Genomic DNA, 26,243 nt, shown 5'->3' on the forward strand with positions numbered 1-26,243 from the left:
AAAATGACAAAAAGTTGAGTACGCCCTAAAATGAGAAACATGTTTGCATGACCGGGATGCCGAGCACTCACCACCAGCGTTGAGATGACTTCGTCGGCCACCTCTTTGACGGTGACCACGTATCGGCTGGTCTCCGGGTTGATGATGCGTTCTTCCTTCTCCCAGCGCACCATGATGGGCTTCTCCCCGTGAGCAATGCAGCTCATCTTCTTCTCCTCGCCCTGCGTGGCCAGAGTGGTGTTGGGGTAGGATGTGATCATGGCCGGGACTGGATGGAGGTGACAGAAGTAGAGGGGAAGAGAGTAAGAATAAAAAGAAAAGAACATAATGAATCAGTTTAAACAATTATTTTGCACATTTGCTGCTAAAGATGAGGATTAGACAATCAACATTTTCTAACAGCTCATTTATCTACTTTGCCTTTCACCAAGAAACACTTTAGAAATAATTACTTTCATATTGCCACGCGTTAATCTAAATGTAAAATCAAATCAAACATTTGAAAAAACACAGCAGCTATGCATTCTCTCATAGTGGTTCCTGTCTGATACTGAGAAAACTCCTCTTTTCCTCTTTTTCTCTGACAATTATGACAACCACTTAAACACTCCAGGGACCATCATGAACTCATGTTTGAGTCTACCTGTCTCCCACAATACTTAGAGATTGAAACGCAGCCCTTCAGGTAAGCCTGCGCCTGCTTTGATAGTGACAGCGAACGGTAACGTGCTGCTTTCTGAGGATGAGGCAGAGGAACGGAGAAGAAAGTGGTGACTCCTGACTGAACTCCCATCGGTCTGAGCGTGGAGCCGGTCTGGCTCTACACCGTAACCGCACACCAGGCTCATTAGCAACACATCTAGCCTGTGTGTGTGTGTGTGTGTGTGTGTGTGTGTGTGTGTGTGTGTGTGTGTGTGCCGTTCAGCAGAACGACTATGTGTTGTGAACGTCTCTCACCCAGACAACTCACAGTCTGTACTCACACTCACACTGTTCTCATACTCACACTTTCTTTCATTCTGTCTTTTTCTCTCTACTGGCATGAAGCCGTCTCCCGATTATAACGCTCACAGAGACTTTCAGGTGCTCTTCACAGAACAATGATCTCTGCAGTGTTAAAGCTGGAGTACCTCATATTACCTTCTGCGGTTTGAGCAGACTGAACGATTATGTTGATCTCTATCAATCTGGACAATCATGAACATTATCATAATTATTATACAGATGTTAAAACGCAGGTTGTGCGATGGCTTATACATCTGAGACAATCTGAGTAAGTCAATGCACATTGAAATTTGTAGGCAAGAATAATCCTAGGAATCCATTCAAAGCTCCCTGCAACAAATACTATGTAAATCCCCCCAGTTCTGTTATTTTATAATGGCCAGGATGCCATTCTCTGATGTGCAACAATCAGGCTCTAAATTGCTCGAGGAAAAGAAACACTGAATATCTGTAATTATAAAATGGTCAGAAAAAGACATTTTGAACCATTACAGAAATGTATTTGGTGGCAACAATCTCTACAGACATTAACTAACGCAGCGACAAATATTTATAAAATAATTTATCAGTGATTAATCTGTTAATTTTAATTTTTCCTCTCTTATTTTTTTTTTTTTTACATATTAATCACATAATCAATTTGTCTGTGGAAAGTCTGAATAGTGGGAAACAGACTTAAAATTGCTTGTTTTATTCCCCAAATATATTTTGTATACAAGGATTTCAACATTTTTACTTAGTCAATTACTTAAAGCTACATATAATAACGTTTTGGCCACTTGCGGGCAGTAGAGTCAAGCTATAAACACACCACAGACATATTATCACCCTTTTAAAGTTGAAATTTTGACAAACAGCTGCTTATAGACACATCCACAGTTCCAGAGCAAAATGTTCATTCATTTGAAGTCCTGCTTGCACCTGATGGATGTGAGTCGAACGATCACTCTCCTTTTAGATATAGTTCAGTCTTTACTCGCTCCTGAGAGAAATATGTGTCTCCTACGCTGCTAAATGCTCCACTTTGTTCACCAGCTAGACACTTTTCTTTGTTTACTGTAAAGTGGGTTTTGGTGTTTTTTTCCTCAGAGAAAACAGCTGAGGTGGAGAGAAATAACTTCTTCTTTTTTTTTACAATATAACAGGCTGGTGTTCAATTCCATATTTTTATTATCAGGTTTCCATCTTAAGTAAATATGTGCTAAGTTGAAAACTGTGTCCTTGGAAAGGACAGTAGTGGCAGCTAAATGTGGCAGGTAGTTGTGCCAGACGAGGTCGGAGGCCCTCTCCTCCAAGAAGAGATGCGATATGTGTGTTTGAGTCAGTGTGTGCATGTCTGTACACTCCTGAATAATCTGTCTGTGTGCATGTGTATGAGTGTTGTACTATGTGTGCATATGCATGAATGTGTGTGTGCATGAGAGCGGCTGTGTCTGTGGGAGCTAAGTGGGCGAGCACAGAGAGCAGAAAAGACTTGTGCTCATGACACATCTCAGCCACGCTACACGATGGAGGAGAGAGAGAGCATGTACCCCTGCAGCGCTAACTATGATCCCTCTCCCTCTCCCTCGCTCTCTCACTCCATCTCCCTCCTCAGGCTCCCACCAGGACAGCGATGATTTAATGATGAGAGAGACCACTTTGATTATTCATACGCAGCAGACAAGTCCGCTGGCCGTGCTGTTGTCTCACACGGACACACACGCATTCGAACATGTACAGACGTGCAAGAATAACGACAGACGCACGTGTGCATGCTCGTGCACATTCGGAAAAACACAAACAAAGACAAATACAGAGACCTTGCAGGTGAAGAAACAATGTCAAAATAGAAGAAAAACAACATAGGGTTGCACATGCACAAGCAGATGCAAACCAAAACAGAAGCAATTGCGTACACAAACAACTGTAAACACGATTCAGAAATACACACACGCTTCCCCACACACACAGTATTCCCCTGGGTCAAAACAGTAGCTTAGATAACTTTGTAATAATTTGTTTTGGCTTCACACAGGCGCCAGTCTGGTACAGCTTCCTCATACTAGTAGTGCAAGGAAGGCTAGACAATCACAAGTCAATTAAAGTACTTGAAATATAATGAATCATTTATTATACTGTACTGACAAGCTAAACTGCACTCGTTATGCAGCACAAGCAGGCTGGAAAATGCCACGGATTGTTTCTTGCTCTGTTGTTTATTATTTCAGTGGTACATACAGTTTAAATATGTATTTACATTGTCGCAGGGCTCTCAAGTGTCATGCATTGAGCGTGACTGTCACGCATTTTGGTCTTAAATCACGCCCTCCCAACCACACATCGTATTTCTTACGCGAGGAGGAGCTACTCATCGGCCAATCGAAAAAAACAAATGGGCTACAGCCAATCAGAAAAACATATGTTATATGTATATGTTTTATATATATATATATATATATATATATATATATATATATATATATATATATATATATATATATATATATGTATGTCATATGTTGTATCCGGGTAAGATGTAATGACAGGCGGGACTGGAGCCGTCCGGCGGCACATATTTGTCGTCGTCACCGCTGCTTCTCTCTCACCCGATGTTTAGCTTGTATCTGCTAGCATGGCCTGGCTAAAACATGTCTTTACACTGATATCAGTATATCTGTGATGAATTAATATCTGCCAAGTTACTGTAAATGAAATGCAGAGTTAACTCACACATGTACACGTAAACACAAATCACAAACAAACTCAACATATTGTAGACTTTTTTTCTCACGGTACATTTCTGTCTTTGAAGCAGGCAACACAAATCAAAAGAGGGTGTTACTTATGTGTATTTGTGTGTGTGTGTGTTTTTGCTCACATTTGAGGCCTGTACGCTTGTGTGCGCGCGTACGTGCATCTTCAGCCCTAGCCCACCCCCGGCATGATGAAATGTGTCAGACTTGGGACTGCCAACGTTTAAACCTCATCACTTATTCACTCGCAGCCCCTCCCTCTCCCTTGCTCCCCACGCCATCATCCCCTTTCCCACTGCCCCCGCGCAGGAAATCGCTGATTTATTTTGCATAGCAACTATGAATTTTAAGCGAGTCCTATTAAAAGAGTCTTCTCAGCCCCTTCTCTAAATGTTATTGCTCCTTAACAGGGGCTATTTTCTCCGTCTTAATCGGCGGCCTTGGCAGTGCAAGTTAACACTGACGAAACTCGTGTTTGCATATAACGTGCAGCACTCGCAGGGCCCCGGGCTAAACCTATTCTTTTTGATAGCCCATAATTGCTTGGTTGATGTATATTTTTTAATATCCAGCGATATTACAGGGGCCTGGTAATAAAACACGGGCGGGTAGAGGAGAAAGTGTGAGTGGGAAGAGCGGAGGGAGAAAGAGAAAGCCGAGAGGCGAGCGAGAGAGGTAAAAGGAGGGGAACAAAGACAGAAAGGTACAGACCGGAGGTGAAGGACTGAGCAGTGTGGAGAAGGCTTCACTCGCACTAACATGGGTTAAATGTTGAATAATAAAACCTGAAGCACCATTTGAGTCAACGGTGGCTTCGCACAACCTCTTTTGTATGGGAGCTGGCACTTCTGAAATCCTAGCTCCAGAATTACCTTTGCGTTAAAACTGTTAAAGTCGTTGCAGATCGAATACGAGCTCAACAATTAATTAGACTTGTTAGCTAGTTAAGATAAGTTGACTTTATTATAGTTGAAAACAACGGCTCTGGTTGACGTTTCAATGTTTTACAACTGACTCGTGTTAAAATAGGAAGTATGTAAAAAGTGTTTTTTTTTATTGAAATTGATGGCTATAAGTGAGCCAACAGTCACATGACTAGTATGATGCGAAAAGATTTATGCTAAAGTGTTATGCACCAGTCAGTCTGGCACGCTAGCTTTAGCTAGTAGATAAAGGTACTGTTGAATCCATTACTTACACTTTTGCTTGTTTGTTTTCAGAGAGCATAAATAACAAGACACAACCCTGCGAGTATACAACCAGAACAATTCTCTTTTGACACTATACATGACTCACTCTGTTGACATTGTGATTTAGAAAGAACAAAAACATGTACACAGACACACAGAGGAGCAATGTAGACTGATGTAGAACGATTTAAATATATGATACTTTAATATTCATCGGGGATTAAGACTATTTTGTGAGATGAGTGAGTCAATTAAGTCAAAAACGATCTGTAAATGTGAAATAAATGTATGTTTTCTTATGACAATGGGATATTTAGTCACTTGGCGGACACACACAGCTGCTATAAAATGCAAAAGGCTATAAAATGAAACAAATAATGTGCCATTTATCTTTTTAATCTTTCTCGCAATGCTGGAAATGTAAGAAACAAAGACAGACAGAGAGCGCAAATAAAGCAGAGAAACATGCGGACTGCTCTTCCCTTGAGCCCCCTCGTCGGCTTCTAATTGAAGTATTGACGGATTTAAATGAGGCTGAAATGCACTCAAGAGTTCCAGCGTCTCATAACACACACACACACAAACACACACACAAATTCGCACACGTGGCATGCAAGCAGAATGAACAGAATGCACCATGAATGGATACACAAATAAAAAACGTATAAAAAAAACATTACATGACAATCATACTGTATGCTTGAACAGAAACGTGTTCACAAACACAAACACTGAGAAATGGACATGATGGAGCTGATGACTACAAGCACACTACTAATGGTCGCAGTTTTTCAAACCACTCATGCGAGTAAGTACACTTTTACAGAAAGCATCGTGAGCGTACGAGTACAGTTTGGGGTTTAAAGGGCATGAAATGTGATCTGTTGATGAGTGACTGACATGTGGCTGAGCCAGCACGTAATAAAGGAGAAGCCAATGGTAGCCGAGGAAGGACAGCGCACGGCGTCATCATGGGCCCAAAGATCTTACAGCTGGCTTGTACTGTGAATTATTCGAGCTGTGAGGATGGCACGTCAATGCTAACTGAATCATAAATGACTTGGAGGTTTTAAATGACACTGCAGGATAAATTAAATTCAGGAGTAAATGGACTGAGTGCAAAAAGAGAACTGTATTCGCATGTATTTAATCCATTTTCAGTGATACTAATGATGACACTATTGTGATGTCATGGGGGAACTGCTAGCATGATGTTAGCTGCTGTATCTATGGTTCTGGAGATTAGGAAACAGATTTTTGTGTTTATTGTAGCTATAAGTGGTGTTGATGATAATCATTCATATTTAAGAATAAAATATTAATATCATGTACATATAATAATAGTGTTTAAATAATCTAGCACCTCTTCATGAGTTAGACTTGCGGTTGAGTTGTCTTTAAAGAAAATTGATCAATTGAAGGAGTTTTTGGATAGTTAGATTCCCAAAATAAGATTTGTAGTTAACACAAGCTCATGAGATGTTGATGTTTTGTTTTATTGTATATAACATGTGTCAGTAAACACTATGAATTCTTCAGTTTTTTAAAATGATCTTGCTGAACAAAACATATAAACATTCTAAAAGTGAGTTAACCACAGATCTTATTTTCACTAATAATCCCAAATCCAATGAAAAATTCCCATTGGCTTTATGTCTTGGGAACGAGTGCTATGCGTCCAGGTTGGCCTACAAAAATACGTTGTTCCTGCGGCATTTTGCAATAAGAGTGTGAAGCTCCAGGAGAAGTGTATTCATTCATAGATGACTTCAAAATGGAATTCTGCAAATTTAAGAAATACTAAACATGATATTCAAAGGTTTTAACAGCAGGAGTTCTTCAAATAACCATAATTATATGCAACAAAGGCTCAATAGAAAAAACATGTACATAATTCAGCATAAAGTGCCAAATCTAATGAGACAGCAATGGCTCTGAAAGGATTTTATGTGGGAAAAGTGAGGAAAAACTTGACGGTCAGGATTGGTGAATTGGTGAATTTTCATTATTTTTTTCGAGGGACTCATATGGTTAGAGGAGAAAGATCTTTAAAGGTGTGGCACAATTGTCCAATAGTTATGGAGTAAACAGAAATGCTCTTTTAAAACGTTCAATATATTTTCCGCAGCAAGAACATATACTGTTAGGAGCCAGTGTGCATATAACACACAAAGAGAACAAGTAACTGGCAAGCTTTGAAATATAGTTTTTCATGTAATATTCTACTCTGCTACTATGTTCATATTCAAGTTCAACTTGTGGTAAGAAAATAAAAATATAATTTGAATGAAAACTAGACTCTTTTTAAGATGAATTTTATGGGGTAGAAATGCATATATATATATATATATATATATATATATCTATATATATATATATAGATATATATATATATATATATATATATATATGTGTATATATATATATATATATATATATATATATATATATATATATATATATATATATATATATATACACATAACATTATTTAAAAACATTAAATAATGTTAACATTACAGTTCAGGTAATGAAACTACTAGTTACGAGTAACTTACATTATTTAGCATGAAAGCTGTCAAAATTCTCTTTGATAGACCCGAGTACAACATGAAACTGAAGCCTAGAGCAACAGTAGAGTGCATTCGGCAGGTCAAACATCTCTCTCTCTCTCTCTCCCTCCCTCCCTCCCTCCCTCTCTCTCTCTCTTTCTATCACTCTACTCGACTTTGAAACACGATACAACTGACTTTAAAGAGCAATGAAACCGAAACTATGCCTGCAATCTCATTTAATTCTCACACTGCCCCCATCCCCCACACTAGTAAAAGATGCACATCTCACTCTAACCTGCTTGAGGAATGTCTTCTGCTTGGCTCTGAAAGAACTCACTGTTCAGTAAATACAGTAAAGGTTCAGTGAATACAGTAGAAGCACACCATGAACATGGATGTCAATGCACATTTTGTGACACAAAACCTTGCTTGCTTTAGTTTTCTTTAGTTGAGTTGTCTTAAAAATGTGTAGTGTTTAGAGTTAGATATGCTACAGAGAGTTGAGTCTTGTGTAGTGGCAGCTTTGTTGTTTGCTCACTGCTTGGTGAAAAATGGAAGAAAAAAAGGTTTGTACAGCCATAGGTCAACTTGCTGCATAGCAACTGGGTGCTACAGTCAGCAAACTGACCTATGAAAACACAGAGAGCATTTTCTTCTCTTAGTCTGCCGCTGTAACACTGACAGCTTCACATAGTGGCAGCTCCCAACCCTGTACACTGTGAGGCTTAATTACAGTGACACATGAAAATCCACTGGAATGCCAACTGATATTAATGATAACAAGTGATGATTTATCTAGAAGGAGATAATTTTGTTGGCTTTCCTTTTCATGGAGGGGTCAGAAGTCCGAGTTAGTTACAATTTCCATCACATCACTGAAAATAAGTTCAATGTGTCAGGTCATTGTTCTCTTTTTCACATTTGTGTCCTGTAGCTGGTGAGGAGAGAAAGAAGAGAATTATAGAGAGAGGGGGGACAGAGAGAGGGCTGCATGTCAGCAGGGCTCCTCGTGATCCAGTTTGATAACAGTAGTACAGGGAAAATAAGCCCCACTCACATCTAAGCGCCATGAAAATGAAGAGCCACTCCTCGCGCTATAGGGGCGCTACATGCTAAAGCCTGTTTGCATATGGATAGGATTGTGCAGAACATTTTACTTAATAAAGGTTAGATTTTTGTCATTTTGGTCAGTAAGGATGTCAGACGCAGGACCCCTTTATTGCTTTGCTCAACTTATAAAAGGCTTTGTATTTACCTGAAGCTCAACACAAGATATTTTGGCCAGTGAGATGTTGGTTCAGGTGGATTATGATGAGAACGGTAACACTCAGATATATTCAGCATATACACAGCTTGTCAATTGAATCTGCTGATGTGCATCTCCCTTCCTTCCATTTATTTTTTTTTTGAAAATTAACGTCCAGCCGATCAACTTTACGAGGAGTATAGCCATCTGTAAAATCCCGCAGCTGGAAATCCTTTTTAACGGCTGCTTGTTGCTGGAGCAGCCCAGACATTAAAATACGCAATGATTACTGCCCATCAGCTAATATTGATCGTGCATCAGACGCAGGCTCTTACTTTTGACGGTGAGGTACATGGACTTGCTGACATCAGCTCCCACGTCGTTGCTGACCTTACACAGGTAGAAACCGCTGTCGTCCTCCAGCACGTGTTTGATGAGAAGCGAACCGTTGCTCAGCAGCTGCACACGAGAGCCGCTGTTCAGCTGGATGGGCTGGAACTGGGGAACGCCCGCACCTGAGACAAGAAGGACAATACAAGTAAAAGAGAGAGGGAGAAAAAAAAACACTGTGAATGATAATATCCAACTCTTTCTATATCTCACACAGTACATTCAATGTACAAACATGCCTATATATTGGTATTTTCAGGAGAAAAATAAATGCGTAATGCTAAAACGGGATGGAGTGCATCTCCAATGTGTTAATGTGTGTGTGCGTGTGTGTGTGTGTGTGTGTGTGTGTGTGTGTGTGTGTGTGTGTGTGTGTGTTTGCGTGCGTGTATGCATTCATTTGACCACGCGTCTCTGTTTACAGATTTCATGACAAAGCCTGTCAGATTTAGGGAGGATTGTAAACATGTTTCTTAACACCAGGCCTAAATCCTTAAACCGCCAAACAGCTGCTGAGCACAGTGAAGCAGGCCGAGCTGCCGGTGATGCAATCAGAACAGACATAATGCTCATGTTTAACAAGACAGCAGATTGGTGCAGAGGAACAACAGGCAGACGGCGAGCAGAGCGGCGGGGCCTTGCATTGCTGTCGGCCTTCAACACCGAGACGAGCTGCAGCTAGACATAGATTTTTTTTTTCCCAGACTATTTATTCCTGTGCGTCAAATCTCTGGGTTTTTCTTTGCATGTATGTTTGTTGAAGTACTAGATCCAGAATAAGTAGTTATATCGACTGCATAAATAGCCTTGGTCAAGGACAGACTTATCCTACAGGCATGGATTTGTCTGATTATAAAACACGTAGTGTAAATCTCTCCATGCATCTTTTCTTAATTCTCAAAAGTCCAATACGACTGACACTTGATATCAGTCCCTGAAGCATTGATGAAATAATTGGACTTGGCATCTCTGATAAAGTCTATCCTGCGTGTAATTAATACCTATCTTTTTAATAGAAAATGATAAAAAATTCACTCTAGTTCTATTGTTAAACGATATAGTATCTCATCCTGCAAAGTCCGCAGGAAATGTCCCCGACAATGAATCATAAAGCTTACAATTTTTGGAGCAGTCTGCTCCTATAGTGATGAAAGCACTGTATTCCACCTTGCTCATGTAGTATTAAACACATGTGTGAACTGAGCCAGACGTTGCATTAGCTCGCGTTAAAGTAAGCGTGTAGAGATTAGGCTATTTAGTGAGCTGTGGGTTTTTGCTTTTTAATTAAAATGCAGTCAAGTGGCCGTGGCTAGCAAAGGGTCAAGTGGTGACTTTGTTCCTGCTCCCCTGGCTCCGACAGGGAGAGGTGGGAGAGGGAGGGAGATGTGTTCTTCCTTGAATTATGGATTTTGCATATCCAAACGGTGCTAGTCGTTATGCTAATAGCGGTTGACCTTTACTTACTGTTCCATATCTCGCAGAGACACTCATCTGGCTCCCACCTACTTCTGTAGCAGTAAAAGCATGCCTGACAGCCATTCTCTGGACAAACTGCCCTCTGGCTTCCAGCAAATTAAACATTAGCTTCCCAAGCCACCTAGACTAGATGTATTTTTGTTTTGGAGGTGATTTTCATTGGTACTTTGCTCTGAATGATATGTTGCACAACTATATATCATAGAGTAAAAATATAAGCCGGGCCAACTAACCTATGGGGCTCTTCCTGCTGGATAGATAATGCTTGTTTTTGAGTAGTCACACACACACACACAAACAAACAGTGCTCAGCCTCTCGCTATACTGATCAAAAATAGATGGACAGACAGTACTAATCAGGCATGAGGCCTGCGAGTCCACATCCACACACACCCACGTGCACACGCATGCACACACACACACACACACACACACACACACACACACACACACACACACACACACACACACACACACACACACACACACAATCCAATCAAAGGGTGAAAAACAGATCTGACTCTTTCATTCCTTTGATCATGGGGCCGAGCGAGCGAACACACACGTACACACACACAAACACACGTACACACACTCCTCATTGGTTGTTGTCCTTCTGTTGGTGAAGCTTTCATCCCTGGTTATATGGATGATGGAGCAAACACCTGGGGCTCCTCTTCATCTGCCTGCTCAAGTAGCCAAACTCACCTGCTGCCTCCCTGCCCGTCTGTCTGCTGACGCTCTATCTGTTTGCCTACTTTTCTCTTCCTCTCTCTCCCTTTCTTTCTATCTGATGATTCTCTAATGGTGCAGGTGGAAACCCTGCAAGCCCTCAGCTTGCAGTTTACAGAGCAGATGGCTGCGTGTGTTCTTTTATGTCTGTGTATTCACGCACATGTGCTCCGGCTGTGGATGAAGCAAATGGAAGCCACTCACCTGCAAAAGCAGAGTTTCTTTAAAAAGGTTAAGAAACACTTCCTGAGACCAACCGAGCTGCACACAAAGCTGTACAGCTGTTGGCAAAATTATGATTTTATGATAACTCGAGATGCAAACTCAGACTTTTTACAGGTCAATCTTTATTCCTTTTTTTCTTTGATGTTTTGTATTGTAGCAGAACAAATAACTCCTTTTCACATGATTCCCTCTTTAATAATGGAAAAGTATTCATTCGAACCTCAAAGCTGCAACCTTCAATCAGTATTGTTCAATACAGACCAGATTTCCCATTGACACTCAAGATTAAATGATTCTAATGCTGTGAGCTTGAATTTGTTGCAGTGCATTTTTGTTGCATTGTTGCAGTGAGTTGTTTGATCGGTCACTATGCAATAAAAACTCCCCATACTGTGTGTGAAGGATTCCCATGTTTACCACTTGTAAGTGTTCACGTCATTGAACTAAAGACACTTATTTGATTGCAGTTTGTCTTGAGAGGGTTAAACATTGTTTGAATTATAACACTATAACCATTAAATCTGGAGTCAATTAACTAGAGTGATGCACCTCCATGTTTGATTGTTTCACAAGTACTTTGTATTATTACTCAATCAGATATAAATGGCTGAGCATCCTCGTAACTCGGGAGACTTAAGTCTGCTTACCCACTCTGTAAGTTTGAATTGGAAAGTGTGATTTGTTTTTAATTCATTCCCTCGTAGCTGGCAGGTACACCTGCAGTCGGTAATGAGTGCTGTGTTTAATGTACCTTTGGAGTGTTCCCATACGATGGTGGGCGGAGGGTAGCCTTCAGCTGAGCAGTTAAGAGTCACCGTTTTCCCATAGATCCCATCTTGATCCTCAGGCTGAACCACAAACTGAGGAGGAACTGTATATACACGAAAATCAACAGTTGACATTGATACATGATAATTGTGCTGGTGTCTTTATTACACTTGTAGCCTGTGTGCGCAGTTTCACACAAGTCAAACACTGCACCAGTCGATTTTACCTCCAGCCAGACAGCAGGAACTAATAACTGAAGTTTGGTACTGCAGGGATGGCTTAAAATGAAAACTTGCACACATACTGCAGGTTATAGTCGTCCACCAGGGTGCCATTAGATATATAATCTGTTCCTTTGTGCTTCCTCACCTCTAACAATGAGCTGACTCTGGTGCTCCACTGCAGCAGCCTCGTTGCGGGCGACGCAGGTGTAGTTTCCGTTGTGGTCGGGCGTGAGATTGGAGATTCTCAATGAGCTGGTGAAGTCGATGTTGTCCACAGTCACACCCAGGCTGATGGGGATCGGCCGTCCATCTTTTTGCCAGGTGATGTCCAGCGGGCGGTCGCCTGACATGACCACGCAGGGGATGAAGACTCGTTGGCCGATGGTGAAACGCTGGAACTCAAAGGGCTGAATGTAGGGAGGCACTGACAGGCAGAGGAGAGGGAGGAAGAGACATAAAGATCATGTGATTTCAGCTGTGATTTTCAAAGGGCGTCTTAATTCCCTGGATTTTGTGGCAGATACTGTGTATTTTCCTTCAGTAAAACGAAAATATTTTAACTATCTTGCTTTAAAGGGGTCACTGAAGGAACACAAAAGACCTGAATAGCCAAAACATTTTGCAATAAGTTCCCGTCATTGTCAGTTGGGGACATTATGTTCTTTCAGAAAAAGGAGTGCACACAGAGAAAAAAAACAAAAAAAACTTAGAGGTGACTCATTCAGGATGCTTGGAAAAATAAATCTGAGTGAACCTGAACTTTTTCTCTTTGATTATGAATGATGATCTATTGATCCACTAACCTACATACTTACCCGTCTCCCAGCCTGGCTACCATATCAATCTAAGATTGTATCCGCCACTCAAAGCCCTGCTTGCCGGACTAGTAAGTCGAAGAAAAACAAATAATATTCACAGAGCAGCCAGTCTCAATCTGTCTGCATAATATAACGACACTGTTACACAATAACATTTATTTAAATTGCCTGCGCTCTATTCTCTGGGAAATCTCCAGCCATCACACAAAGTCATCTCTATGTTTGAGTGTCCAGTGAGTTGAGATAACACTGAAATAAGCAGCACTTTAGCACCTTATTTAATTCACAACAAAGGGGAGATAATGGACTCCAGAGATCCCCAAAGACACTTCCGCATTTTAAGCATGAGCAGAGTAAATTAACAAATGCACTTGCTCACTATGGCACCATTGGGAAGTGTTGCTTTATATCATCACTCTCTCTCCCACTCTGTTTCCCTCGCTCCATTAGGAAGTGTAATATAGTGACAACAACCTAGCATACTGTACAGAGGGAAGGACATGGAGCATAATGGGGAAGCCCTTTTGAGTATTACTATTTACAGTTGTAAGATCTCAGTGGAGATTAGTCACTCAGCTCTGTAATATCAGTGATACAGGCGCTAGTAGATACCTTGATGTGCTGAGGAATATCAGATTAATTTGTAAATCTGTTAGGATCTATGACAAACGATATAGCTAGCAAGGTTGTGACAGTTCAAACGAACTGTTCAACATTTTGGGAAATACATAATTGCAGTGACTATGCCTGGGGGAAGAAAAAGTCCCTCACATAACCTCTATAAAACCCTTCAATGATAAAGTAAAATATTAAATAATTTAGAACTGCTGGTAGGCACAGTTTTGTAACCTTTTACCAGGCTAGATGTTTCACCCTCTTTTCAGTCTCTGTGCTAAGCTAAGCTAACACCTAATAGCTACTAACTACAGTTATGGCTAAATCCCTATATATGGAACAGGAAATTATGAGAGTGGTATTGACTTCCTAGTCTATCTTTCAGCAAGAAAGCATGAATGAGCATTTTGCACAAAATATGCTGATGTGACGGCTCCAGAGCGCACTGCATCAAATAAAACAAAACATTGTATTGACGTGTTTGATTCATCAGAGTTATCAAATCAGCTCTATATTTATATTCTATAACACTTGATTCTAAACTGCTGTATCTCGTCCGTCTCAATCTGTAAAGACTAAAAAGTTATCTTTGTACCAAATAACAGAAATTGAAAGCTTAATAAGATCAACCCCCACAACTCAATGGGACTAACCTCTCACAAGAACATGGACACTCTGGGAGTCCATCTTGTTGGGTTGGACCATCACCTTGCAGTTATACTCGCCAGCGTCCACCTGCTGCACGTTGGTCAGCTTCAGTGTGCCGTTGTTCTCAAACGCTCGCTGTCGGTGATTGAACGGTAGCAGCGCCGAGTTTTTGTACCATTTTATGGAGTAGTAAGGGTAGCCAATCACACGGCAGTGAACGAACGCATCCCGTCCGACAATCGCTGTGATGTTTTTCATTGGACGAATGCTGGCGCGGCCTACAGAGGGACAGAGAATGAGAAAAGATCCTCTATAAAGACATTCAGTGGATAGTGACATCAAATCACTAGAGCTTTATTTTTGGTGTTTTTGTAAATAGAAATATATTTCTGACTTATTACTTTCCAAATATATGTAGTAGTTAAACAAAGAAAGGTTAACTGCTAAACAGAGAACACAAAACAGAGAACATTTCTCTCCGCAGCTTCACACATGGCACCGAAATGGCTCTGAAATATTTAGAAATGCAAAACAAACTGTTGTTTCAAGCTGTACTTTGTTTGTTTTACCACATGGTTTTAGGCTTAACTCAAAGCAGAAGGCTGTGAAATGACAAGCAGATGAAAATGTGCTAACCATCTGAAGGAAAACAGAGCGTTTAGATAACACTGTACTACTGATACTTATTAGTCCGCTCTTGCTGCAGTAATACATTCTGTGTCTCATAAAATGGAAACAGAATAATCGCTTTAACATCTGTTCGCGCAGAGTTGAATTGGCTGCTTGAGTAAACACACACAGACATCGACACACAAGAACACTCACACTCACACGCACACACAAGCAAACCAGAGATAAATGTATTCATGCAAACAAAAGAAATATATTTTTCTTCCGGCTATTTACAAACCAGCCCATTTTGGAACCCAATATCCAGATACGCTTATGTGCAGCAAACCAGGATAATTCATTTGACCTAAAATACAGGCATGTAGGAGAAGCACAGTAATAATTTGGAGAGAAAAAGACGAGGCTACAATATTAAAATGTATACAAGGAGCAGAGAAAAATAAAATAATAATGCATAAAAAATGGAAGCAAAATCAATCAGAAATGTAAATGTGATTAAAGATTTAACATTAGAACTAATAAATACTGAAAAAAGGAACAAATTATCATAAGAGAATACTACAAAAGCAAGGAAACCAAAACATCCTAATCAATAACCAGCGCTCGTGTACTGCAAGCGCCAGAAAGCCAGCTGGACAGAGAGACACAGACAGACACACAGAGAGACAGACAAGGTATGTGTATTGTTGTTCTTGGAGGAGCTGATTTGACAAGCACCTCTTACGTTTATTCGAGCCTGGTGGTAAACGACCCCGGCCGAGTTGCTGCACGTGCACCGGTACACCCCGCCGTCCTGCACCTGGGTGTGTGTGACGTTCAGCTGGCTGACCACGTGGCCCTCGTGGGTCTCGTAGTGGCCCAGGTGGTGGTGGGTGTCTTTGATGACGGGGTCGTCGTCCAGCGACCAGAAGCATCTGGGCGGCGGCGTTCCCTTGACATTGCAGACCAGGAAGACGGGCTCGTTTGGGTTCACCACCTTCTCGCTGAAGGAGGACAGGATCTTCGGAGTGCCATCTGCGATGAGGGACAAGGTGGAACAGGGTAGGTTACAGGAATACAATAGTGAATCAAATCTAGAAAGATAAACTGGACCTCAAACAATTCTCAGTGTCATGTCCTGTGGTGATTACGAGGGACTTGTGAAGTATTATTAGAGCTAGAAACGAGTAAACGTTGACATAATTCCCAATACTTACGCAGTGGATTGTTTCATTTTGATCTTGTAACAACTTGTCAGTAGAGCCCACTGTTTCAGCTAGAAGAGCTGCTCTTTGTTCTTGTTTTGTTCTTCTCAGATTATTGGAGGAGTTACATTTACATTCTATTTGCATGTATTGATTTGGCAGGCGCTTTTGTGCAAAACCAGTTCTCTCTGCAAACAAAAAGTGGGTGCAATGACGTTGTCACATTGACTGCATGCTCACCTTGTAAGGCTATGATTGGATGATTGTGTTCCTGAGGCATTTTCTTTTTATTTTCTAATCTTGGTATTCCTCTCAGAGAGTTGCTCCTATATGTTACTGCATTCTGTTGCACTGTGTAATGGTTGTACAGCAATGTGTGTACTTTTTAAGGGCCACGCGAACTAAAAGAAAATGACCAAGCTTTTAATAAAAAATGTTGTGTATTTCCTTATTGTTTGTTCTTATTCATCAACAATACTGGACAACAGTTTGAGATAAGATGTGTCATTTGCTTTCAGGAGTCATTTTTTTTAATTCAATAATAATAATGTAGCAAAGGAAGAGGACACATTTTGTCTTTTTGTCACCATTTTTTCATTATGAACAGATTCAGGCGCTTCCATCCCAGACACTGAGAGCAGTTGGCTTTTGAAACGTCTGTGTCTGCCTGCTGCTGCTTTGACAATCTAGATCTGTTCCACATGATTATAGATTATCAATATCTTCTTTTAACAGCTCCCTGGCCACAGCAGACAGTTGCCTGAGCAACGCTGCCAAGGTAAGCTATTGGATTCAAGGGTGCGTGTTCATGTATTTTTCTAAGCGTATGTGAAGTCTGGGATGATCGTTGTAATGGCGGCCTGTAGAAGAGTATCACGGCTGGACGCCATTAACACACAAACCCTGTATTGATCTCACAGGCCCGCATCTGTTTCTGCTAACGCACTGATTACACATAAGGGCGCTGCTACAGTGTGGCGTTTGGTCGGCTTTTGTGCAAATGCCGCAAATCACATGCACACATTTTACCTTCAAGGATGACTTGCACAAAGTCCTGTGCCGACATCATGCCCTTCCTGGCGAAGCACTGATAGGCTCCGCCGTCGCTCTTCGACATCCCCTCCATGATGAGGTTCTCCCGGTTCAGCCCGGTGAAGCGGACATTGTTGCCAGGGTAGATGATCTCTCCATTGCGGTACCATGACAGCTCGTACTCGTCTGAGCCGCTCACGCTACAAGACAGAGACACCTTGCTACCCACACTGCCTTTCACCTTCCGGGGGCTGACCACTGCCTTCAAGGGCTCTAAGCACACAGAAATAAGAGGAGCATTCAAACATTTGTTTTGTTTTAATGACAATAAGATTGACAGAAAGTCTCATATAGATTTAATCAGCGTTGCCACATTAGACTTCAGAGAAGACGGTTGTAACCACCATATCCAGATTAGATCTGAAACAATAAATGTAATTGAATCGTCATATCACAGATATTTTGAAGAAAAACAATGTTCACTGGTACAGCAAATCCACTGGTTCCATGGCCTCAAAAATGTATGTTAAAAATAAAATGTCTTTATCTTCTTTGACCGGACATTTCACATTTTTACTGTTTGTCACAACAATGTTTTAGACCAAACATTTGGTAATTTGTGTCAGAAAAAGGTGACAAATGCCGATTTGAAGTTCCCAAATTGCTCGTTCTGTCTGCCCAACAATATATAAATTGTATTAATTATAAGAAAGCAAAGCCGCAAATCTCACATATGAGAAGAATAAGTCATGCTCAAATGTTTGTCCTTTTTGCTTGATAAAAACATTTTGATCAAAATTATTGTCAGTTCATCTTGTTGATCAACTAATGTATGAATCAACTAACTGTTGTTTGGACAGAAACATTCATAAAGAGGATTCTTTCCTTTTAATAAAAGACTTACGTTTGACATACAGGCGCCCCATCACCTCCGCGTTGCCATAAATGTTCCACACTTCACAAACATACGTCCCAGAGTCACTGGGCTGTGTGCTCTCTATCAGCAACCCAGTGGCGGTCTGGCGGAAGCGACTGTCAGGCTCCAAAGGGCTGTTGTCCTTCAGCCAGCGGTATTTGGGCGTTGGGTAGCCTGAGGCCTTGCAGGGCAGCTCCACCCGATGATTAATCATCACCTCTCGCTGGTCAAAGCCATCCAAGATGCCTGGCTCAGCATTGGTGGGGTCTGGAAGGAGCAGAGAATTTAGTGTTAATTAGTGGTGAGCATTGCCAGGCGCTTGACAGTGTAATCCAATATCGATTCTCGGGGTCACGATTCGGTTCTACATACTGAATATTCGGTTATGTGAGGGAGAAGAGAGTGTAACAGTGTGTTCCTAAAATTGTCCCCCACAGTCAAATCAGAGACGGCACCATGGATTGATCCTTTTTTTTTTGTATCCCTTCATCCATCTAACTGCTAAATGCAAAACGGCTCTCATTTGTCAAACTACGGTGCAGTATCATCAGCACAGGACAGCCTGCATTGCAATGGTTTACTTATCAGGGACTGGTCTGAAGAAGGGCTGCATCACTCATATTTGACCTCAGAGCGGATCGGTCTGCATGACAGGATCCCACAAACTGTAAACTTGATCTCTCTAGTTTTGAAACGCCAAATCTACCTTAAAGGTCAGTAAGCATTCAGTATGTAAGGATGATCGATGGCATTATTGACAGGAAGTATCCAATATAGTTTCTCCATGTTTATTTGACCTGTATTTGTGGCCTTTAAGATTAAATTGAATCCATTTGGAATCCAGTACTGACCTGACACAATGAGACGTGCGCTGTTGCTCTGACGAGTCTCGCCGGTGTAGCGGTGGCGTGTGGTGCAGCGATAGTTATTCAACCCATCCTCAGGCAGGACGTCCAGAATATACAAGGCTCCCGTGGATGTGATGAGATATCTTTGTCCTGGAAAAGATTAAAAAGGAGCAAGTCAAAACACATGAAAGGCAGCGGTTCTGTGGTTGTTATGTAGGATCAAAACAACTTCTACATAATAAAGAATTTATTCACCCCGTCGCAACAGAAGCATTTCTTTCTCCATGGGGTGTTTGTAGAGAACAGGGAAAATCTGTCGAAGTTTGAATCTCACAGCACATCAAGCCTTTAGAGGTTATTCTTTATTTCTACACGAGAGAGTTTACTGAAGCAAAATAAAAAATAATTTATCTCATGTCAATAAACGACCAGAGATCTGCTGTGGAATGAGACTTAAACTTCTCCAGATAAATAATACAATATTTGGACTAATACTGTTAATTATTGGATGATGGAACACACACTGTACACACACTGCCCATATTAACATGAAATCACATTATATCAAATCTTTGCCCCCTAAACAGCTTTTTTGTCTTGTCTTTGACTTCTGCCGTTGCAGTAACCTCACTGGCGCCAATGTCTGGCATCGAGAGCCAATCCCTCTTTGGCTGTCACAGCCAGTTCAGTATGTAGGGTAATATTATGTTAATTCTGCAGATCAAACCAGGCTGAGTGGGGTTGTCAACATCCATAAGGAAAGAAACCCTCCACTCCGCCATCACATGAATGCCCACATTCCCATGGGAGCAGATTGATGTCAAAACTGATCGAAAAAGCAATTTACAGGAGATTGTCTTCAGTGCACAGCGGTGGGCATGCTAAGACAGAGGCAGCTTAGGGAGCCTTTAGGACCGAGTAGAGACGGCCACAGCAAATGTTGACGGGGTCCAGGAGAAAAACACGGCACAGTGACGTCACAGGGTTGAACATAATTATGCTCTGCACATCAGTGTGACACATTTAAGAAAGCCGGCGTCTACTTTGCACCTCGACCTTCTGATTGTGCGGAAATACAAAATGTGAAGGTGAACAACATACGGAGCAAAAATATTTACTCATTTGTGATCATTTCACACTGCAAATGTTTGGCAAGCTTCAAATTAGCTGCTCGGTAAGCTAATAAAAGATGAAACATAAGAAGACATGTATGTGACAAATTTGTTTGTAAGGTGACATGTTTCATGAGGGATTATTTCCAGGAGGATGTTTCTATTTCATCTTGTGCTCCTTGACAGTAAGCAGAGCGGAACGTATTGTGCACATTAATATGAAAAACTTGGCATTATGACTTTAACAGGTTTACCGTGATGAATTATCAAGGTCAGAAGTTGCTTTTCATAATAAAGGTCTAACAATATACATACTGCAACTGGATTATTATGAAGATGCTACGTGACACCGACACTGGTAAAGTCTTGGGTGACTACGGTTGAGGTTACATTTCTGACTGCTTAGATGAGCAGGAATTCTCTCTGCATATTTGATTTTGATTGCACCCGTGTCTGAAGGCAGTCGCATCAGCAATTTATCCAAAAGTAGAACAAACTGGGGAGGTGTGGAGCAGCTAAAGTAAATTAGCAGTGGGTAATTCATTTAAGTTCAACTCTGGGCTTTCTTGTGATTTTCCTTTAAAACAGACATTTAACATGTAAGATGTGCCGTTTAGATTTAGGATGCGAAAGGGGGTCGGACAAAAGCAAAAATCAGCAAAGGTTTTAAATTGATCTGCTTATTTATGTTAAACTGGTGCTGTTTGAATATTTATTGTTGTGCTTTCAGTCAAAATGGCCTAAAAAAAATTTGACATTTCAAGATGCTTTGAAAAATGCATGGGTTAGCAGGTCGAGAGGTTTTTTCTTTTCTGTGCGGGTTAACAAATTAGATGTCACCTCCCTTAGGTCACATAACATCATGCCCTATGAATCAGAGGAAAAACAACTGCTATACATAATTGCACTGTTTTCCTTAAATTTCACATTGCTGTGTTGACTTTCCGTGTTACCAGACAGAATAACTGCTCAGTCCAAACCAATTAGCTGAACAAATATTAATGAGAAGGAGCCTAAATGTAATTTTCTTCAAACATTAGATGTTAACATCAAACCGCTACATGTTTTAATATTCCACTTGAGACTAATATGTATGAAAGAAGCAAAGCATGCTTAATATGCTTACATTTAATATGCATTTTTGATGTTTATACATGCAAGGGAAAATCAACCTTGTGGGGTTAAGCAAACAGGGGGAATGCAGAGCGAGGCGGCTGAAGAAGAGAAAATTGCACAGCTATTGTAAGCGTTGACCTAGATAGAACCGACAACAGATTCCACGGATTTGATGTCCTGAAGGGGTTTCACTGGTTTACATACATGGCTGTTAGATGGGCAACCAGCAAGTGGAATCTATAAAGAGACGGAGGGAGGGCGTGACTGTATGATGTATGCGTGTGTGTGTGTGTGTGTGTATGTGTGTGTGTGTGTGTGTGTGTGTGTGTGTGTGTGTGTGTGTGTGTGTGTGTGTGTGTGTGTGTGTGTGTGTGTGTGTGCTGATGCCGGCAGCCATGCATGCCAGTGTGCGAGACGATTGGTGGGAGGAAATCTTCTCAGAGGTTGAGGGGGCCAGATGCAGAAGAAAAAAACATTGCTGTTTCTGATCATTGCCTTTTTTTTTCTTCTTATTTTTAATTTTATGTAGTTTTTCTGTCTTTATATTTCAGTATTTTTAATTATTGCTTTAGATTTCTTTGTAACTGATCACAGGTAGCCGTGTCAGTACCACAGCAGCAAAAAGAAAAGACTAGAAATATCTCCCAAATAAATAACACTCCACCTGAGAAAGGTGAAAACCCTGAAACATATATATCACCAAGCAGCAGCAAAAAACAAAATTCAGATATCTCCAAAGCTGTCCACTACACGTACACACACACACACACACACGCACACACACACACACGCACACACACACACACACACACACACACACACGCACACACACACACACACACACACACACACACTGCCTCTTTCCCTTATTTCACTCCTCCCTTCTGGCTTCTCCATTTTGATTCTGTACTGGTCCTCTGAAATCTCACTGTGGAATCCATCTTGAGTGAGACAAAATGGTATTTCACTCCAGCCGCTGTGAGCTGCTGCAATTTTCTCTTCAAGCACCTCTATGCTCCTGCAATGCCTTTTAAGACGTCAGAGCTCAGTTATTGTGTTATGACAGAATGAAGTGCAGGCAGAGGGGACGCTACAGTGGGGAGGGGATTCAAAATGAGAGCTATTGTATTTCTTCCTCGCGACCCGCTCCCTTTAATTCCACTGCTTTGTCTTTAACTTGCTCACTGCCTTGTCCACAATGCCAGTATGTCAAGTAAGAAACTATGCACAATGTCCTTTAAACACTAAAAAGCTAAACGTGTAGTGCAGTGAAGTGTATAAACTGCTATGGATTAATTAAGGCAGTAATTGAGGCCTCAGTTCCCAGATGCATTAAAACATCCTCTGGAAAGAGATTTCAGTGTTATTGTCAGAAAGTGGAGCTCTTTCCTCCATTCATTCACAGCCACTGCTACTGTAAAGTGAAAAAAGTGCTCCACTCCACCACACACACTTTATCTAATCATCCCCACTTTGCCAGAGACAGAATCTAATACGAACAGCGGGCTCTCACTCTCAGCAGGCTAAATAAGCCCCGACGTACAGATGAGCTAGTGTCACAGCATCCTCACTGCCGACAGACGCTCTGGACTCGCTGTGATTTAAATGAGAGCCAGGCTGGTCAGATCTTAGCTGTCAATCTGCTCTTGAGTGAATTAGTTATGAACTGCCAATGTGTTTATTCTGATAACCCATGCAAACTGCAGTCATATTACCACTAATAAATACATATTTTAGCATCTGGAGTCACATGAAAAGTCTGTAGCCACGCCAGTGGCTCTGTGAGGCTGTTAGGCTGCACTGCCTTGCAATGCCATCATGCTGATGTTTAGCAGTTATAATGTTTATCATGTGCAACATCTTAGTTCAGCGTGTTGCTAATTCGCACTAAAGATACAGTACAGCCGAGGCTGATGGGACGTCGTTAGTTTTGCAGGAATATAACCGTAAACAGATGATGGCAAGATAAAAGTCAGGCCATCACAGAAGTTATTCACATGGAAACATGAATATCTGAATGACATGTCATACTGCATCCAGTTGTTGAGATATTTACCTCAAAACTACAAATGTGAACTTATAGGATTACAAAAAAAACATTAGGATTCATCATCTTGGAATCATAAATGGTGCTTCAAAATGTTGAGACATTTCACAAGATAAATACAAAACCTGCATTTTGTGTACATATCTATGGATTAAACTTCATACACAGACCATATTCCGTTCATGTCTGGCAACACTGATATTACACAAAATATATGACACACTTTGAATGCAATATGTTAGAGATGCTTCGTACACAGAGTAGTTTCACTTATAAAGCATGAGTCGGTGAGTCAGAGTTCTTGTTGTTTAAAGAGGAAGGTGGGACTGGCTCTCAGTACACGGTGAGTCAGACAGTGACGAGGGACCCAGTTCTAGTCGGGTCAGCAGAGAGAGAGAGATGATAAATGGGCTTTTGAATGTTCCAGGTCTGTGTGCTAGCTTCTCTGGCCCACTTCAACTCTCCTGAGTCACTTTAGACATTAATTTAAAATTAAAAACAGATAGCTATCTATCGTGGGCTTACTGCACACTGCATCTGTTGGAAAAAAAAAGAAAAGAAAAAAAAAAGCACCGCCTATTCATTTTTGTAAACGCTTCAAAGATTACTTCAAACTGCTATTGCTGCCATCGATGTGCTGCTAACCTGAATACAGAGCATTCCTTCTGCAGTGGTAACCCCCCCCCCCGACAGAACAATACTCCTATTTACAATTTTTATCTTTGCAAAGATGGAGATACAATACTACTAAACCATGAGAGGAAACACTGCATTGACACCTGTGGTGGTAATGTCAGAGGAGTGTTCTGTCGTCTGCGTTCTCAGACTGCTTTCTGCAGAGTCGGGGAGGGTATGTTGCATTGCGAAACAGGGCAGACATCTGATCGCGGCTTTAATCTGAGCTGATTGAGGTCAGATCGCAGGCATGACCTCTCCACCGCAGAGCTCCTCAGGGCTGCAAGGCTGCATGCGGAGAAAGTGGAAGGACTGCAATGACTTGCAGACCAAACCGTGAAAGACCTATCGTTAATCTGCCTGGCTATTTAAATGATCATATGTAATCAACAACCATATGTAATGACTCTGATGCACTGTTGAAGAACACATATCACCCTGGACTAAAGCCAGTGTACTGTGTCAAACTGAGCTACTGCACAGAGCAGACCATCAGGTGAATGCACACACTTTGGCTCACTCTTGGATCCATTTAATTAACATGATGACTCTGGAATCAATAAAATACATGCTAATGGTCAAACTGCAACCCTCTTTAAATCAATGGATACAACCCGCTCTGATGCCACAGCACAGTAATGGAAGAGCAACATGATACTTAACATCTATTGTACTTCTGTCCATCCTGGCAGAGGGATCCTACTGTTGCTCTCTCTGAGGTTTCTTCCCTTTTTCCCTGTTTCGATGTGAGGATTGTGAAGCCCTCTGAGGCAAACTTGCGGTTTGTCATTTTGGGCTGTACAAAATCATTTGAATTTAATTGAAAAAAAGAAGCAGCTTTTGAAACCAAATTAAAACCGGTCAATACTCACAGTATGTGTAGTCAAATGAAAATGGAAGGACACTTTTGGTTGTGACAGTCATCTGCAGAACTTAGAGATACATTTTACTGCTGGCCGCTCGCCGTGGGACAGTGTATGTGCCACATATTTGCCGCCTCTGCTGTGTCCAGCAGTAACCACACAGAGACACAATGTCTTACTCTTCCAGTGCCACAAGAGTAAAATCTTGCTGGGAAAACAGTGAACACTTCTTTAACAATTGTTTCTCCACTCCACTCTGGTTTTGTGGCAATCAAACAAGAATACAACTTAATTTGTGAGCTTTGCTACAAACGGTTAGCGTAGAGCAAAGACGGGTGCAAACAGTGAGGCTCACTATTGCCTCGCATTAGGCAGACAAAGATGAGAGGTGTCAATATTCTCATCTAACTCAACGCCAGAAACATATTTCAGTAAACAGAGTCAGTACTGTATTGTGCCTCTATGTGTCTTGGGTTGCTTGCCGTCAGTTATGGGCAATAATTCCTGGTCACAAGTGGAAGAACTGGATAACTTGTAAAGGTGCAGTCTGAGCATCTAAAATGGGAAATTAGGTATTTGGGGGGAACGGGTGATTTTGTAGGAAAGCGAGCAACAAAGTCTCTTTTGAATGGCTGATCTGTTGGAGTCACTCGATATGAAGCAAACGTTGTCTGTTGCACTTTTGTTTGTGTGTCACAGCCAAACAACATGGATTTTCAACACTGCGGTTAAGTAGGCAGTTTGTCATGTCCTTCAAACTTTCAAGATGAGTCTAATAGCTTGGTGGAAAAAAACAAACAATGAAAATGGATTTTGCATGAAAATCTAAGTGGTGGGAAAATAATCATGAAAAACAGAGTGTGTGGTATATCTGTCTTGAGGCAGGAAATCTGAAGAAAAAAAATCGATCATATAGCTTAGGAGTTGGCAGTTAAAATATAAAGTTACTTTTATTGTGCCATCATCTAGCCAATGACTCACACACCACCCAAAATAGTTTCGAGACATCAAAGAAAAAACAATATGATGAGACCATAACAAATGCAGAGTATCTTGCAAATATAAGTTTAAACTAATCCTATTAAATACAGGTAAAATGAGAACGCCTTCAGCACCTGTAAAAGTCACCTAGAAAAAAAAATCGCTTTCTCTCAATGCACCTGCTGTGTGAATAGATTTTAGGAACACAAGTA

At 41.1% G+C, this 26,243-nt stretch overlaps 1 protein-coding gene across 3 annotated transcripts in view; it reads right to left on the bottom strand.

The window, feature by feature from the left end:
- dscamb (Down syndrome cell adhesion molecule b) overlaps positions 1-26,243 on the bottom strand; it is a 109,124-nt gene that overhangs the window by 21,355 nt on the left and 61,526 nt on the right. For 2 of the 3 annotated variants that reach the window (XM_068584497.1, XM_068584496.1), the window contains exons 4-12: positions 19,241-19,387; positions 18,378-18,656; positions 17,471-17,746; positions 15,975-16,271; positions 14,633-14,905; positions 12,692-12,970; positions 12,306-12,425; positions 9,067-9,246; positions 72-268 (exon numbers count right to left, since the gene is read on the bottom strand). In XM_068584497.1, coding sequence (XP_068440598.1) covers positions 72-268; positions 9,067-9,246; positions 12,306-12,425; positions 12,692-12,970; positions 14,633-14,905; positions 15,975-16,271; positions 17,471-17,746; positions 18,378-18,656; positions 19,241-19,387 — 2,048 coding nt within the window. Of the gene's footprint in view, positions 1-71; positions 269-9,066; positions 9,247-12,305; positions 12,426-12,691; positions 12,971-14,632; positions 14,906-15,974; positions 16,272-17,470; positions 17,747-18,377; positions 18,657-19,240; positions 19,388-26,243 lie in introns of those variants that run through there. The other variant, XM_068584498.1, reaches the window with a different exon arrangement.

The sequence above is a fragment of the Clinocottus analis genome, unplaced genomic scaffold (genome assembly GCF_023055335.1).
Source record: "Clinocottus analis isolate CAN_PGR_092001 unplaced genomic scaffold, fCliAna1.0.p SCAF_2, whole genome shotgun sequence".
Taxonomy (NCBI): Eukaryota; Metazoa; Chordata; class Actinopteri; order Perciformes; family Cottidae; genus Clinocottus; species Clinocottus analis.